This window comes from Nanorana parkeri, unplaced genomic scaffold (assembly GCF_000935625.1).
Source record: "Nanorana parkeri isolate BGI_ZX_2015 unplaced genomic scaffold, ASM93562v1 scaffold1010, whole genome shotgun sequence".
In the NCBI taxonomy this organism is placed as follows: domain Eukaryota; kingdom Metazoa; phylum Chordata; class Amphibia; order Anura; family Dicroglossidae; genus Nanorana; species Nanorana parkeri.
The window spans coordinates 505,120-521,686 of record NW_017307278.1 but is presented as its reverse complement, the minus strand read 5'-3'; the positions used below and the strand labels follow the sequence as shown (position 1 = coordinate 521,686).

The 16,567-nt window shown below is 39.8% G+C and overlaps 1 protein-coding gene across 1 annotated transcript in view; it reads left to right on the top strand.

Annotated features, from left to right (window-relative positions):
* The first annotated feature begins 752 nt into the window (after window positions 1–752).
* LOC108795814 (cilia- and flagella-associated protein 47-like) overlaps window positions 753–16,567 on the top strand; it is a 41,938-nt gene continuing 26,123 nt past the window's right edge. Inside the window, exons 1-2 of the mRNA XM_018567120.1 lie at window positions 753–780; window positions 3,807–3,965. Of these exons, the coding sequence (XP_018422622.1) occupies window positions 753–780; window positions 3,807–3,965 (187 nt within the window). The remainder of the gene's footprint in view (window positions 781–3,806; window positions 3,966–16,567) is intronic.

The following is a 16,567-nucleotide window of genomic DNA, read 5'->3' as shown; positions in this document are numbered from 1 at the left end:
GTCTTCAAAAATTGAACACATAGGCGGCAGAAAAACACTGTCAGAAATTGTAACTATCCCTCAATCAACTAAAATGTGTTTTGCATTTGTCTGTGTCCCCTGGATGTCCATTCACTACATATACTGACAGCAAGCAATGGAAATGTTCCCAATAGTAGCCCAGATTCCAATTAAAACTTGACAGATTTTAACCTGACCCTAACCATTCATGGCTCTACTCAATAAAAAACAAAGTACAGTTTTGGCTGGAGTTGCCTTTTAAATAGACTATACTTTTCCGAAACAATACCTAGAGATAATTAAGCCGTTCTGCCTAATTCCAGAAACTCTCCAGATCAACCTGTTCTGTTTCTCAGAGATAAAGCATAAAGATGGGGATACATTTGTTGGTACCATTACAACTCCTTGAAACAACACCGCTGGAAAGTGATGAGCTTAAAAGCAATTGTCTCTTATATGATATGTCATAGAGTAAAGAAATTAAATGATGAAAAGGGATTAATAGTTTCTAATTCCACACAGACATTCGAAGAGGGCCTAGACAGACCTGTTAATACCCCTAAAAAAGATAACTGGATCATGAAGATATTTTAAACAAACTGTTTTCTGTTATTAGTGTCACACACGCACACTGGTCTTTGATCCTGTAATCAGTTAGTCAGGGCATGAGTAGTACTCTGCTGTTAGGAATAATATGTGTGCTACACTTAACAGTGCAAAAGCAAAGAAGAGAGTTGTCTGAGGGGATCAGAATGGAAATTATAGACCAGCATGTCAAAGGTAAATGCTATAAGACCTTATCCAAGCAGCCTAATGTCCCTGACACTACAGTGCAAATATCAATAAGAAGTGTAAGGTCCAAGGGAGTGTAGCCAACCTCCCTGGATATGGCTGCAAGAGGAAAATCGACCCCAGAGTAAACACAAAGAGAGTATAAATGGTAGACAAAGTGCCAAGGAAAACTTCCCAAATGATACAAGCTGAACTCCAAGGTACATGAGACAAAAATCAAGCTTTTTGGCAAGTCACATCAACTCATATGTTCACAGATGAAAAAAATAAGAACACTGAACCTACTGTGAAACATGGAGGGTCAGTTATGTTTTGGTGCTGCTATGCTGCATCTGACACAGGTTACCTTGGGTATGTATGGGCACAATAAATCTCAAGACTATCAAGGAATCCTGGAGTAATATTTATATTGTATAATATATGTATACATAATATTTATATTACAAAAAAATAGAATAAACAATGATGGATTCCAATTACTTCTGTTAGTTTCAAGTTATTTTAGAGAAAATTAAGGGTCATTCTTTTTTCAGGGAAGGGTACCAACAAATTTGTCTACGTCTGTAAGGCAGAGTTTAAAGTGACTTTGTCATGAGAAAAGTATGGGAGCTGCAGTTTTTGGCCTCTCGTGAGGATGTAGAAACATACAGTATATAGAAATATAAAATTTCCTCACCCAGCTGCTGCTTCTTCACTACCTAATTAGCAGGGTTGGACACAGAGAGATGACACATGCTGCATTAATTAATTGTTAGATAAAAAATTATGTATTCTCCCGAAATGTATTGTGTGGCAGAGGTGTGCAAATATCAGGACTTAATAGACAGGAATGCAAATCATTTGGCTGATAAAATATATTTTTATATGTATTTCTATGTAATTCGAATTGGTTGTACGTAAGGATTAGAAAACTTTTTTATAAATGAAGCCTGTCTTTAAGGTCACGGATATGAGTTTTCCTATTTCTCTAGTTTTATCCTGTATAGCTTGTGGTGTTATACAAGCAAGCACAATCATAAGCATGCACAATCTATCCTCATGCCAAAATATTATTTTAAAAGGAACATGCACAGACATTTATAAGCTAGTATCCTGAATTAATATGTATTGAACAGACTCATGTGCCCAAAGCCTTCCATATCTAGAGCTATTGTTGCAATTATCTAGGAGTATTCAATCCAAAACTTTTCCTACTCAGAATAATAAAGGTATCTAATCAGATGTGGAAGTCGCTATAGAAGATAGCAATTGCTACCCAAGCCTGTTGAGGTAGGCCATTTGGATCATGTCTTTGGGTACCCTTATATCTGCCTAAAAGGAGTTTAGTAACTATTCTCAGACAAAGTTTTTTACTGTTGAGTGCCAATTATAAGCAAGAGGAAAACTTCCTCTCCTAGAACTATGAGAAGCTATGAGTGGAAAAGTTGTGAGATACTGTAGATATCAAGTATTTACAGGGTCCATGAGGTAGAAAACTTTTCTCTGGCACTCTTCTATCATGTCACTGGAAAGGTGATTTCCATCAATGCAGCAGGTCAGTGCTCTTATATTAGTTTTGTTTGGAGGTTAATAACTGGAGAAAATTAATGATACCAAACAGATTCATGCTAGTTCAAACAATATGGAAAACCTCCCTGTAAAACATAGTGAGGAGAATTTATCAAAACTGGAGCAGACTGAATCTGGAGTAGTTGCCCATGGCAACCAATCAGTTTCTATGTTTAATTTTCAAAGGTTAACTGAACAAACTGAGGATAAAAGCTGTCTAGTTGACATGGGCAACTGCTTCAGATTCTGTCTGCTCCAATTTTGATAAATTCCCCCAATGTGTTTATTTTGCTTATATGTCTATATACACTATATTGCCAAAAGTATTGGGACACCCCTCAAAATCATTGGATTCAGGTGTTTCGTGACATATCCTTGCTACTAAATATTCCACGATCAACTGTTAGTGGTATTATAACAAAGTGGAAACAACTGGGAACAACAGCACATGAGCCACAAAATGGTAGGCCACGTAAAATGACAGAGCAGGGTCAGCGCATGCTGAAGCGGACAGTGCACAGAAGTCGCCAACTGTCTGCAGAGTTAATAGCTACAGACCTCCAAACTCCATATGGCCTTCAGATTGGCACAACAACAGTGTGTAGAGAGCTTCATGGAATGGGTTTCCATGGCCGAGCAGCTGCATCCAAGCCTTACATCACCAAGTGATGAAGAAGTGGAGACGCGTTCTCTGGAGTGACGATTCATGCTTCCCTGTCTGGCAATCCGATGGACGTGTCTGGGTTTGGCGGTTGCCAGGAGAATGGTACTTGCCTGACTGCATTGTGCCAAGTGTAAAGTTTGGTGGAGGGGGGATTATGGTGCGGGGTTGTTTTTCAGGGCTTGGCCCCTTAGTTCCAGTGAAGGGAACGCTTAAGGCATCAGCATACCAAGACATTTTGGACAATTTCATGCTCCCAATTTTGTGTGAACAGTTTGGGGATGGCCCCTTACTGTTCCAACATGACTGCGCACCAGTGCACAAAGCAAGGTCCATAAAGACATGGATGAGCGAGTTTGGGGTGGAGGAACTTAACTGGCCTACACAGAGTCCTAACCTTAACCCGATAGAACACCATTGGGATGAATTAGAGCGGAGATTGCGAGTCAGGCCTTCTCATCCAACATCAGTAGCTGACCTCACAAATGCGCTTCTGGAAGAATGATCAAACATTCCCATATACACACTGCTAAACCTTGTGGACACCTTCCCAGAAGAGATGAAGCTGCGTGATAGCGGCAAAGGGTGGGCCAACTTAATATGGAACCCTACGGACTAAAACTGGGATGACATTAAAGTTCATGTGCATGTAAAGGCAGGCGTCCTAATACTTTTGGCAATATAGTGTATGTGCTGTGGTAGACTTCTTATTCATTTCAAGAAGCAGTGCTTCCAAGAATTTATGTTTGTTTTTTAACATAAAATGTTGACTAGATACTTAAAAAATATTTGGGTGTTCTTTCAGCTGTTGTGAGTTGCCAAGCAAGAAACCGAACTGAAGAGAGGGTAGAAGTGTTGTTAACTGGAGTTGTTCCTGGTCAGACAGCTATGACCGTATCAAGTCCTGATGTGAAATTCACAGAAAAGGTCGGCCATATACAAGAAGAAGTTCAAGTCAGCAACGGTATAGTTTTTCAACTATTATTTGGCATTTTTTGTCTTTTTTATGTTTTCATTATTACGTTTAAAAAAATATAAAATATACATTATGTGTTAGCGTGCTGAAAAGCATTGATATCTTAACAGAAGAAAAAGATAATTAGTTTTTTTTTTTTTTTTATCACTGACCACTATTTATTGTACCGGCACAGAAATGCCCCAAAAAGGAGACTTATTTGTTGAATGATAGACTACAGTGCATGCTGTCCACAATAGTTTCAGGCCTACTATACATTAGCATTCATGCTTAATAGCTAACTCTTTATCTAATTTTACATTTCACATTTCTGTTTGCTATTTGGCAAAGAACATTACTGTTTGCTATTTGAAGCTGTTCTAAATAAATGCAGCAACTATACATGCTATCTTAGGTTTAGGCAGATGCAGCAGAGTTACTTGGTTTACCCTTTTCTTATGCTATACCTGTTTCTTATGAGTGAAATCTATAGAGTCTCTACCAGAGTCCCCAGTTACCTCCTCTGCCACTGCCTTTTCAGGGGAGTCCCATTCTTCCATTTATATTGTTAATTTATGTTATTTTATTTATTGGTGATTGCAGCAGTAGGAGGGAGAAAGCTTTATTGTTGTAAGCATACTGCATGTCCATTTCAGAACTCATTATCACACTTGTGATAACAAGTTTTAACTAACTGCATAAATCAATCAATTTCTAGAATGGAAAATAAGTTAAAGAGGTTTCTGCTTTCTATGGTTAAAGAGCTGCTACTCTTTTAAAGCATGTTTTAATTCACAGGACAGGTGATAGTTCTGTAATAATTGTATTTGTTATAAAATAAGACTTATCAATATGAAGATTGTTGGTGGAAGTTAAGATTAATGCACAATTATGGGTGCTGTATATAAAAAAAGAGTGCTCACCAAAGGAAAAGCATACTAAATTAAAAATATTTTAATATCAATTGTAATTGGACAGAAGTACATTAAAGTGTATTTCCACTTTTGCAGTCAAATTTGAGGAAACCCCTTTATATGTGAATTATGTGTTCCTATTCACACAGCATAATGAAAAATACCTTTAAAAAAAATTCTTAGCCCTTTCACAGTGGTCTGTCCATATAGAAAGACCTGGGACTGAAATTTGAGGATTGTTTTTATCTGATATGCTTCATTAACATACATTGGGCAAGCCACCTTAGACCCCTCACAGCCCCTCCTAACATTTCAAAGAAATAGAACCTAGAAGAAATTATAACCCTTAAAACCCTAACCTAAGTAAAACAATTTAAACTGCAAGAAGCTTTTTTTTTTTTTTTTTTTTTTTAGCTTATGCTACATGAATGGAAACAAATATAATATAGGTGTTATCCCATTATGGCTGTGAAAGTGGAAATACACTTTAAAGAAGATCTGTACTAGGAGAAGTTTGGAGATAGAAACTGCTGACCTTTTTTTAACCCCTTCACAACCAACGACGTACAATGTACATCGCTGGCATCGGGGCTGTTTAAACAGACTCCCAGCAGCTTTTACGGTAGAAGTTATTCTGGCGATCGCTTCTACGGCAGGGTTAAGGGGTCCTCCCCACCCGACACCCCCGCCGTGTTTCCTGGGTTCTGTTGCCCCTCCTACGGGCCCGGGACCAGCTTCTCTATTGTCAGGGGGAAGCTGGGGAGGAGATGAACGAACCTCCGTTCGTCGATCCCTTCCCCGTTTTATGGGACCGGGAGCGATGCAGATTGCATCACTTCCGGTTCCTGGGCTGTCAGTGCTGGGCTCCTGAAGCCGGAGTGAGAGCAATAATGCTTGGGCATCTCTAAACTGATGACCTGTAGGGGCGTTTAAAGTGTCTATGGACTTTTTGGGGTACTGAATTTTGTTGCCGTTTCAAGGACACACACAATTTTAAACCTGGGCATGTCAGGTATCTATTTACTCGTTGTGACCTCATCTTTTATATTTTATTTAAAAATGGGTATTTTATGGTGTTTTGGGGCATTTAAGTAAATTCTTCACTAAATTTGGGGGTTTGATAAGGAGTTGCGCTAATATCGTGCAACATAAAAATTTGCAACTGCCACCATTTTATTCTATGGGGTCTTGGCTTTCAGGAAATATATAATGTTTGGGGGTTTTAAGTAATTTTCAGGCCTTAAATGTGGAATATAACATGGGTGCAAAAAAAATGAGAAAAAAAGGCCTCAGTCATGAAGGGGTTAATACTTGTCTGATTTTGGTTTTGATAGTTTGAGTCACTGGGGTTTATTTACTATAGGCAAATGGGCTGTCCACTTTGCAAGGGAGGTTTTCCTGTGATTAGTGAATGAGGTGAGGCTCTGCTAACACCCACCATTGGTTTTTTTAAGTGCCTTGTAATAATATTTACTTTTTATTCAGAGAGAAAATGTAACTAAACTACCACTTCCATAATCCTTAGGCTTTTATTGGTTGGGTTGTAGAAAATAGATAAGGACTCCTGAAATGTCAAACCATCAAGTAAATTACGATTTTGTATTTTAATGGCCCAGGGTGAATTAAAATGTTGACGTTCTTCAGAATAAAACCCATGACCTTACTGTTACAAGGTAGCAGCTTTACTGGGTGAGCCACTCGTTCTGACTCTTCAGAATCAGATTTATATTCAAGTGAGTCAGAGGGTTTTATATGAAACAAACTGCTCATAACTACCATTCCTATGGTAAGGAATATTGAAAAAAAAATACTTAAGGACATAATGTTAACTCTTATAGATAAGGTCTTAGTCCCATAACCCTTCCAGTACCCTAACTAAAGGCAGAGTCTGAGGCACATTAAAATGTATTTGGGCTGTGGATCATTAGACATTTTGATTGCATGTGGTCTAGGACATATATTAAAGACAAGGGAGATGGAACTGGATCCAATTTAATAAGTCTGTTGCAATAAAAAAATATGTATGTAAAATAAAAATATAAGTAAGATAGCAAAACTAAAACTCGTAACTGTGATTATGTTAATGAACAAAACTGCTGTCTAATAACATAAATTCTTTCCAACAGTTTTTGTTTGCCCCAAGAAAATAATTTCACTGTTCCTTTGATTTATGTGCCAATGTCTGCACAAACAGTGACAACTCTATGGGGTTATTAATTAGTGCCCTTTGGTGTAGATTTGAATGCTACTAGTTTGCCATCCCATGTAATATTAATGTACATCCGCATAGCATGTGGATTTTCATTGTGACTGCAGTTAATTACACTTGTTGCTCGAGCTAATAAATTCAGAATACATTTCTACTTTATGCTCCTGCAGTATTGTATTTTATTTAAACAAGCCTCCTTGGTTCTTTCTGAGCACTAAACAGAAATTATGCTATGGGTTTTAGATCCTTTTGATGCCACTGCAATAAAACTTGTTTATGAATTCCAATGTTTAGATGAAGAGGCAGGTATTGATTTGGAACATGACATTCTTCCAGGCTAAGAGACGAATAATGGAATGCTCTGACACATAAGAATCCAGAACCATTTAAAATGTTGACACATTCTATTATACAGTTGGTAGCATTATAATAGCATTAGTAATATATAAATTGGAGGCTTGTCATAAAATCATCTATAGCATTGTAATATGTTGTTAGTTACCATTTCAACATGTCTAATAAAATTTGCTGCACCACTGGGAAAGTAATGTGTAATCACATATGTGCTATATGTAATAAGTGTTACCGTATGAGTTTATGTCAAATCTTCATAAGACATATGTATATAGTTTTATTTCTTGTTTTAAATATTTCCCCTGAGGTGTTGATAGCTTGTAGGGAAATAAAGTCTTTGTTGTGCTTATCACTGTGGAGGGGAGTGCCAGGCCCAATGAATTGCAAATAGGGTCATTGTTGAGCCCAGGCATGTCCAGATAATTACCATAGAGGTGCAACTTCAGTATCCTGTGTATGAGGAGCCAAGACCCTTTGATCTAATAACAAGTAGACTGGCCAATCGTAGAGAGGGGTGTGGAGTTGTAAAGAGGGTCTTGCAAACTCTCCAATCCCCAGTAGGCCTTGGGAGGCAACCAATGGGAGACTTGTCATGCATCTCTATGGACACAAGGGCTATATTAATGACTGGAAAAAACAGCTCGGTCTCTTTTTCACCAGGATGGGGCCTCATGTGACGATTAATGGGTAACTATACATATAATCTTTCCCCCACTTAACTGTATGTCTGTTTGTCGGTTAGATACCAATGTCTGGGTATTTGGCATGTTTAAATCTTTTCTTTGTATGTTGTAGTTAAATAGATTGTTGGTTCATTGTATTTAAGTCTTGATACTATATACCAATAAATTCTGTTATTGTGTTGAGCTCAAAAATCTCATGAATGAATCCTTAGAATCTCAAACCTGTAAGTGTGAATGCTTATATAGCGGTTCATAACTTAAAATAGTAATTCAGGTAACATTAGGTAATTTTACAGTTTATAAATGGGGTGGATTCATTGTAAAGTATATACATTCAAACAGTCACATTTGAAGTTTCATACTCATTAAGTAAACAATAACCTCTTGAGATGCTCACATCAGGCAACACTGATTAAGTAAACATAATTTAATGAAGTGTGGAATATTAATTTGTGGGTAAATAACATGATACAATTATTGAGATTACAGTGTAAGATTAAACATATCTGTGTATCATGGCGGCTATTTTATGAATGCTAGTGGAAACAAATTGCCTATGTTGCCTAAATCACCCAATCAGGTACATTAAGCTATGCTATAAGTGAGTTCTCACTGGTTACTGTATTTTTTTTTACTTTGTCACTTCTGTAAGCACAACCCCCAAGGAGCAGAAATATGAGAAATCAGGGAAGCTTACACCAGTTCAGATTTACCATGTTTGTTTAACTTGTCAGTCCAAAGAGCTAAAGCAACTGTAAGCAACTTTCATTTTATGCATGGTAAGGTGCATGGTGTCTTATGATCTAAAGGTCACTAGTCACATCCACAGGGCAGGCTAGGCCCCTTTATATTAAGCACTTCCATGTATAAGGTCAGGTCAGTGTTTTCAGCATTTGAAGTTTTTTTGTAGACATACCGAAAAGGAATGGAGGTCAGCTTTCTGTGAGTAGTCAGAGGACCTTACAGTCATCAGATCACCCCCTGGGCACGTTACAGAGCTCTGTAATGTTGACACATTCATACTGTCACATATTCCATATTTGCCTATGACAATAACACAGTAACCTAAAAATTATAAAAATTAAGAACATTTTAAAATAATAATATCCATAACAAAATGGTTTTCCTAGCATTGGTAATTTCTTCTAGTAGGAATAATTGATATACCCAATGAATGGAAAATATAGTGGTAAATATGAACTAATCCATACTAATATGTTTCATTCTCTTTTTAACCAACAAGTAATTTATTAGTCTTTTTTTCACATGAGTTTCTCTATCTATTTAGCCCTCTGTTAAAAAAGAACTGTTGTTTACTAGATTAGTAGATAAAGAAGAAATATAGGAACAGAACAAAATGAGTCGTCACAGAATTGTATTCCTCATAAGACATATCAGGCCCAGCTTTCAGTGAGAGCCAGTCTACCCTAAAGGATAACTGCTTTTCTGTCTCTTAAACTATCCCAGTAGTCAGTATATAGTAATCTATAAAATTGCCAGTTTCAGTAGCTAGACATACAGTATTTTCCCTGTCAGCTCCATGTCAGCACACAATGGGTTAATCCCATCCCCCTCCTCTCTAACAGGATAGTAACGCATAAATTTGGGCTTCCCAGAATCCCCACTGTTCCTCTTTTTTCCCTCTTTCTACAGGATGGAGCCGTTTGCCTACCTGCGGGAGTAAAACTCTTGCTGTCCATCCCATCTGTGCCCTGGGGTGTTGTTGCACTGTGCCCATTCCAGCGGCCTAGGGCTGCGTAATCCCGATGCTGGTATCCGGGACGACCGCGCCTGTGACAGGTACAGGGTCGGGGGTATGGCCGTTGCTGTTTTAGCCTTTAGACTGTTTCGTCTGCAAGGCAGGTCGACGGAGTGTCACGGCGGTGTGTGTGTGGAACGCACAGGAGACGCTGTGCGCTCCATGGCTGGGCGGAAGTGCCGGCGTCTGGCCGGCGCATGCGCATTAGCGGCGGTTTGCCGCGGAGTGGGCGGAGCTTCCACTCTGGCGGGGATTTTAAAAAGTCTATCCCCTGCAAGTTGGCTGCTGCTGCTGCTTGGAGCTTCCACTCTGTGCGCCTGCCTTGCCCAACTGTCTCTTCATACTGCACTACAGGTATGTTCTGTCCCTGAAGTGGGATCTTTCTGGTCTTAAGCATTTGTGGTTCCTAAATGGTACTCGTATGTGTTTTCAGCATGCCGTTTGAAAAGTCAACCCCTCAAGAAGACCAGCATTCTAAAAGAAGGTAGGCGGCGGCTCCCAACTTTAAAAAAAAAAAAAAATTTCTTTTACATTTTGGGCCTTTTTTCAGAGCTTTTTCTTCTGCTGTCTCAGTCCATCCAGATCTTCTCGTGAACTCTCCCGCTCATCGCGGCGTGCTCGGAGGTCTTCATCTTCGTCAAGGCACAGATCCCCATCTGGAGAGGGATCACGTTCCAGGCATAGGGCCGAACCGGCTGACTCTGCCAGAGACCACCGACGTCCTTCCGGATCATCTACCCGTCGGCATCACCCTCAACCGCCTCCAACTGGATGTTGGGCTTGTCCCAACACAGCGCTGCCAGGAAAGACGGCATGTGAATCATGTTTCTTGGATGCAACCAGGGACAAGCAGACCGACAGCTTGCAAGTAATCTCTTTGATGAAAAAGATCTTTGATGATTCCCTGAAGGAGTTTGCCCTCAAGTCTCAGCCTCCACAAAGCTCACGGCCACAGGCTGACCCTACGCCTGGGCCCTCTGGGGTGCGTTCTATACGGCCGGAAGGGGCCTCCAGTGTAAGATCTCCCGTGGGGTCTGAGGGTTTTGTGGACACCCTACTGCAACAAAAAGCTGTTGTTCCGGTGCCTCATCAAGAACGCTTTTCGGGCATCTATTCCACTCTCTTCTTGGTTCTAAAGAAGTCAGGAGACTGGAGGCCGGTGATAAATCTAACCTACCTCAACAGGTATGTGCAAAAGGAGCATTTCAAGATGGAGTCCTTACAGACAATCCTGAAGGTGATACAGCCGGAGGATTGGATGGTTTTCATCGACTTGCGAGACGCCTATTTCCATGTTCCGGTCCATTCCGTCTTTCAAAAATACCTGCGGTTCTCAGTAGCCAAGATGCACTACCAGTTTGTTTGCCTACCTTTCGGTCTCACCTCGTCTCCAAGGGCCTTCACGAAAGTGCTCCTGTCCCTGATCGCCTTCATACGCAGGAAAGGCATTTGTGTGTTCCACTACCTGGACGACGTCCCCCTGCTGAATCAGAGTCGAGAAGGACTCCTTTCCCATCTAGCTTTGGTGCTCTCCACCTTCGAGACGTTCGGGTGGATCATAAACCGGGAAAAGAGCCATCTGGATCCCACTCAAGATCTGGTCTATCTGGGCGCAAGGGTGGATACGTACCTTGGCGTGGTCACGCTTCCACCGGAAAAGGTTCTATCTGTCCAGGGCAGGATCCGACTGGCAATGTAAGGGTCAGGTGTCGGCCATTTCAGCCTTTACTGGGGTCCAGAGGTCTTCAAGCCCCGCTTCTTTCCCAATTCTTCAAGGCTGTTATACAGCTGAAACCCCCTAGGAAACTACTCTTTCCCAAATGGGACCTACCGTTGGTTTTAGATTACCTTGCCTCGGACTCCGTTGCGGTTGATACCTCTCTCTGGTTACTCACCCTGAAGACTGCCTTCTTGGTTGCAGTGACTTCTGCTAAGCGGGTCTCGGAACTTGCCGCGCTAGGCTGTAAAGAACCCTTTACCACATTCATGACTGATCGTGTGGTTCTGGTACCCATGTTTGGGTTTGTCCCGAAAGTGGCATCCCAATTTCACTGTCAGCAGGAGATTGTGCTCCCGACGCTTTGCTCGGGCGATTGTGACCGTCTGAATCGGCTGGATGTGGGTGGTACGTTGCGGGCGTATATTGATGCTACGTCCCCTATCAGATCCACGGATCATCTCTTCATTGTGCCAGCAGGGGTGAAGAAGGGATCAAAAGCTTCAAGTCGCCTCATTGCTTCATGGATGGTGAAGACCATTGATCTGGCCTATAAAGCTAAGGGGTTGACTACGCCGAGTGCTATTACGGCTCATTCTACAAGGAGTATATCTACGTCCTGGGCCGCAGCCAGTCGGGTCTCTTTGGAGACGATTTGCAAGGCGGCCACTTGGTCCTCGGTTCACACGTTTGTCTCACACTATTGTGTGGAGCCAGCTGCTTTGACTACAGTTGATTTTGGGCGGAGTGTTATTGCTTCCGCTGCTGTATGTGAATAAACTATTTTCTGCATTCCCACCCTGGTTGTGCGAGTTATTTTCCATTGTGTGCTGAAATGGAGCTGACAGGGAAACCGGAAAATTGGACTTCATACTTACCGCAATTTTCCTTTCCTGTCGGCTCCATGTCAGCACATGGATTCCCACCCATTTCGAAATCCTCTAGTTACGGAACAGTGGGGATTCTGGGAAGCCCAAATTTATGAGTTACTATCCTGTTAGAGAGGACGGGGATGGGATTAACCCATTGTGAGCTGACATGGAGCCGACAGGAAAGGAAAATTGCGGTAAGTATGAAGTCCAATTTTCCGGTATCCAGTGTAGCTGCTAGTAAACAGGGTATGCCTGCAATTGGTAACTGCATAAAGAAGCACCATAGTTTGTTTTACAGCATTGAAGTGACAATAAAAGAACAGAGAAGACAGACAATTTATATATTTGCTTGGTATATTATTAGCAGTTTTTAAGGGTAGGGGAGGTCATTGGGGTTCAATGCCATAACAAAACAGCAAGACTATAATTTATATAAATCAACAAACACTTTAAAGGATCATTTTTAATACTATTGAGGACAACAAAGTACGTTTTTAAATACCTTTGACCCCTGGCTTTCCTTATTGTTTGAGGACTATCAACACAGGCTAAGGCCTGTGTGTGCACTGCTTTGTTTACATTTAGCTCATCTGCATTTTTCACTGCTACACTACAGTGTAGTTTAATCATGTCTTCAGAACTAGGAGCCATAAATAATGAATTCTATACTTCACAGCATTTGTGTAATTGCCGTCTATAATGATTACAAGCTGCTGGAAGAATCCAGCATTTATTTAAGTTTCCTAAACCCTGACTATCCACCCATCTTTTGTGCTGCCAAACAGCCAAATGTGGAAGCTTGAAAATATACAAATATACTCCTGAAAACAACTTTAAAAAGTTAATATAACATATATAATTGTTGCATGAGCTTTTTTTGTAATTTAATGTTATTTAAAAAATTACCTTTCCATTTAAAGTTGTAGCTGCTGTAATGTTCTAAATCTGTCAAAAAATTAAATGCAGTATGGCAGCCTGGAGGTGTTCTGTACATAGTTGGTGTATGGATTGCCCCAGAAATGTCACTTCCTGCTTCTGTGATTGGCTGACTGATTTTCCCAGAAGTCTGCATGAAGATACAAGTATAATTTTTGCATCCCTTGCAATAGGAATCTCATTTTTGGAGAAATACTCCTTAAGGGATGCATACACTGCACCTTTCCTGATTACAACACAGAAAACCCACCAGCTTATTACAATGAACCCAAACCTTCCATTCAGGGATCAGTTTGGAAAGGACATGCTGCAACAAACAGCTTTTTCTTCAGAGCAGAAACAGGCAGGAAACTGCAACAAAGTTTGTTCAAATCCTTACAATGTACACAGATCTCCCAGGGGGGTTGATTTTCTTGTCAACAAAAGTGGATTTACTCTTTAAATTTACATTTAGAGAGATCCCTGATACCTTCCATGTTCTCAGCCAATGAAGACTGCAGATAGGCTAAATATAAACAAAGCAATGTTTACACTGCCTGAAATAGCAGCTGTTAAAGCACAAGAAAAGGAAGGTTAGATGTAATATAATACTGTACATTTGTAATAGTCTGCTTCTGTGGATATTTTAAACAATGTAATGGGTTTAAGAAGTCCAATTATTAGGGAACTTTTTTGCTCTGGCAATGTAGACCCAAATTTGATAATGAATGGAGAACTGGAAATACTGGTTTTAAAATGCCTTGCAGTTGTCACATACAAATAAACTTCAGCCGCCACTCTTGGATAAATGAAATACAAAATGCTGTTAATTAGGGTCTTTATTTTACTTGGTATGTGATTAATTCATTTATTGATGTCTATATTTATTTTGTTTGTAACATTTTTGGCTGAATTGATTATGATTACCCATGGTTTTTAATGCAAAGATGTTTATAGCAATGCAGAGATATTCTATTCAAAATCCTTGAAATTAAAAACATGGCATTAACAGAAATATGATTAGAAAAACAGCCTCAAGGAACACTTTTGTAAAGCATGGTATCTAATACAGTTTTTGTTTCTCTTCTTTTAATTCATTGTTTCTCATATCTGTCATAAAGCTATGCACAGTCTATATTTCCTCATATTAAAATGTAAAACTGTGTATCTTCTTTTTGCATCTTAATAACAGAAAAAGTGTCTGTGTTGTGCTTGAAGAGGTCTTCTTCATTCTCTCTTGTGAATGTAGCCATAATTTGAAAGTCTACATTGAAAAAGCATGATTCAGTACTGGTTATTTTTAATATAATTTGTGGAAAGTATCTAGGTATAAACAAGATCTGTGACTAGAGAATCTATGAAAGCTTTTTTGTAATAAAGAATGTAAAGGGCTTCTGGATCAGATATTAGACTTTAAAAGTAGCCATAGCCACCTCCAAACGTATTATGTGTCTGATTAATGAAAAGTGGATAGCAGTAGCACTGAAACAAAAATGTAAAGCTGAACTCCAGACAGATATTAAATAAGATCATTTAATGTAGCTCTGTTTTTAATAATACAACATTGAATGCATTTTAAATGCCTGCAGTGTAAAACCTGGTGTCAGACTCTTGCAATCCCCTGCATGGCAGAGCCCACAGGAGAAAACAGAGGGTGAAGGAGAAACAGCACAAGGAGCTAGTCTGCTGTGCTTAAAGTGACATTAAAGGCAAAAAAAGTTTCCCTCCCCCAATGTTAATGTCAGCACTTGCCTTAAATAATGTCTCCTAATCCGATCTTCTTCTTTCCTGATGTTTTCATCTGTCCCTCCAGCGGTGCCGCAGCTCTCCGATCCAGCGCTGACTCCTCTGTCCTTGCAGGCACTTCCAATCCTGCGGTGTCTGCATGCGTGTGCACGCGTCCACAGACTTACCTTGCGTCTCTGCTCGTCTCCCGGCCAAAAATCCGAACTGCGCATGAGTCCTCCCCTAGATGCTTTGCGGCCGCCCGTTCAGTTTCGGATTCTCGGACTAGAGCGTGTGGCGAAGACGGGGTAGGTTTAAACTGCTGTTAAAGCGTTTGTTTTTTTAAACTTTTTGCATATATATCTACTGCTTGCTAGCAGTAGATATAGGCCAAAAAACGGAGGGTTTAGAAACCCTTTAAGTATTCACGTACTAATGAGAGACTCGCTGATATGAGGAGAGAGCAAAGTGATAGAGATAAGCTTATCAGTCTGCTGCTTTTCCTTACATTTTCCCGTCACAGACTGGTGGAGGAACAAGGTGTGTAATGGTTACTTAGATAAACCAGAGAGAAATCAGGATGGATGGACAGAAATACAAATTCTTATGGCTCCCATTTATGTATTCTATCTTTGTATTTAGATGTTTATTTGCAGTTCAGCTATAATTGTTGTACAAAACCATCATTTATTTTACATCTCACCTGCAATGACATATGTGACATTACAGGTGTTTTGTTTTTAGTATTAGGGTTCATAAAATTCATCATAATCTACAGGTGAAACTCAAATAATTAGAATATCGTGCAAAAGTAATTGCAGTAAGTGCTGCAAAAGGGGCCCAAACCAAGTACTGAGTACATATGCATGCTTGTACTTTTCAGAGGTCCGATATTGTTCTATGTACAATCCTTGTTTTATTGATTCCATGTATTAATCTACTTTTTTGAGGTTGTGGATTTGGGGGTTCTTGGGGTTTTCATGAGCTGTAAGCCATAATCATCACAATGATGACAAATCACGGCTTGAACTATCTTGCTTTGCATGTAATGAGTCTATCTCATATATTAGTTTCACCTTTTAAGTTGCATTAGTGAAATAAATGAACTTTGCACGATATTCTAATTATTCAAGTTTCACCTGTATATGGTTCAGATACTGTATGTCCAGTAAGCTCCTCTAAATCTTTTCCTTGCAATCTCGCTATCCTGCTTTGTACGACTTACTTCCTTTCCCTGCTGAGACTGCTGCTATGTCTCAACTCCCCTTCACTATTTTTTAGAGAAGTGAGATGGACTTTACAAAACAAAGGGAATGAGGAGACGAGGGGTGCAGTAAACAGACATCCTTTTGATACTGGAAACCCAATTCTACTCTTCTGTGTCATTCTAATAATTACATGAATTTTCTGACTCTAGTTCCATTAAATGAGTATGTTAATGGTTAGGCTCATATATATTAAGG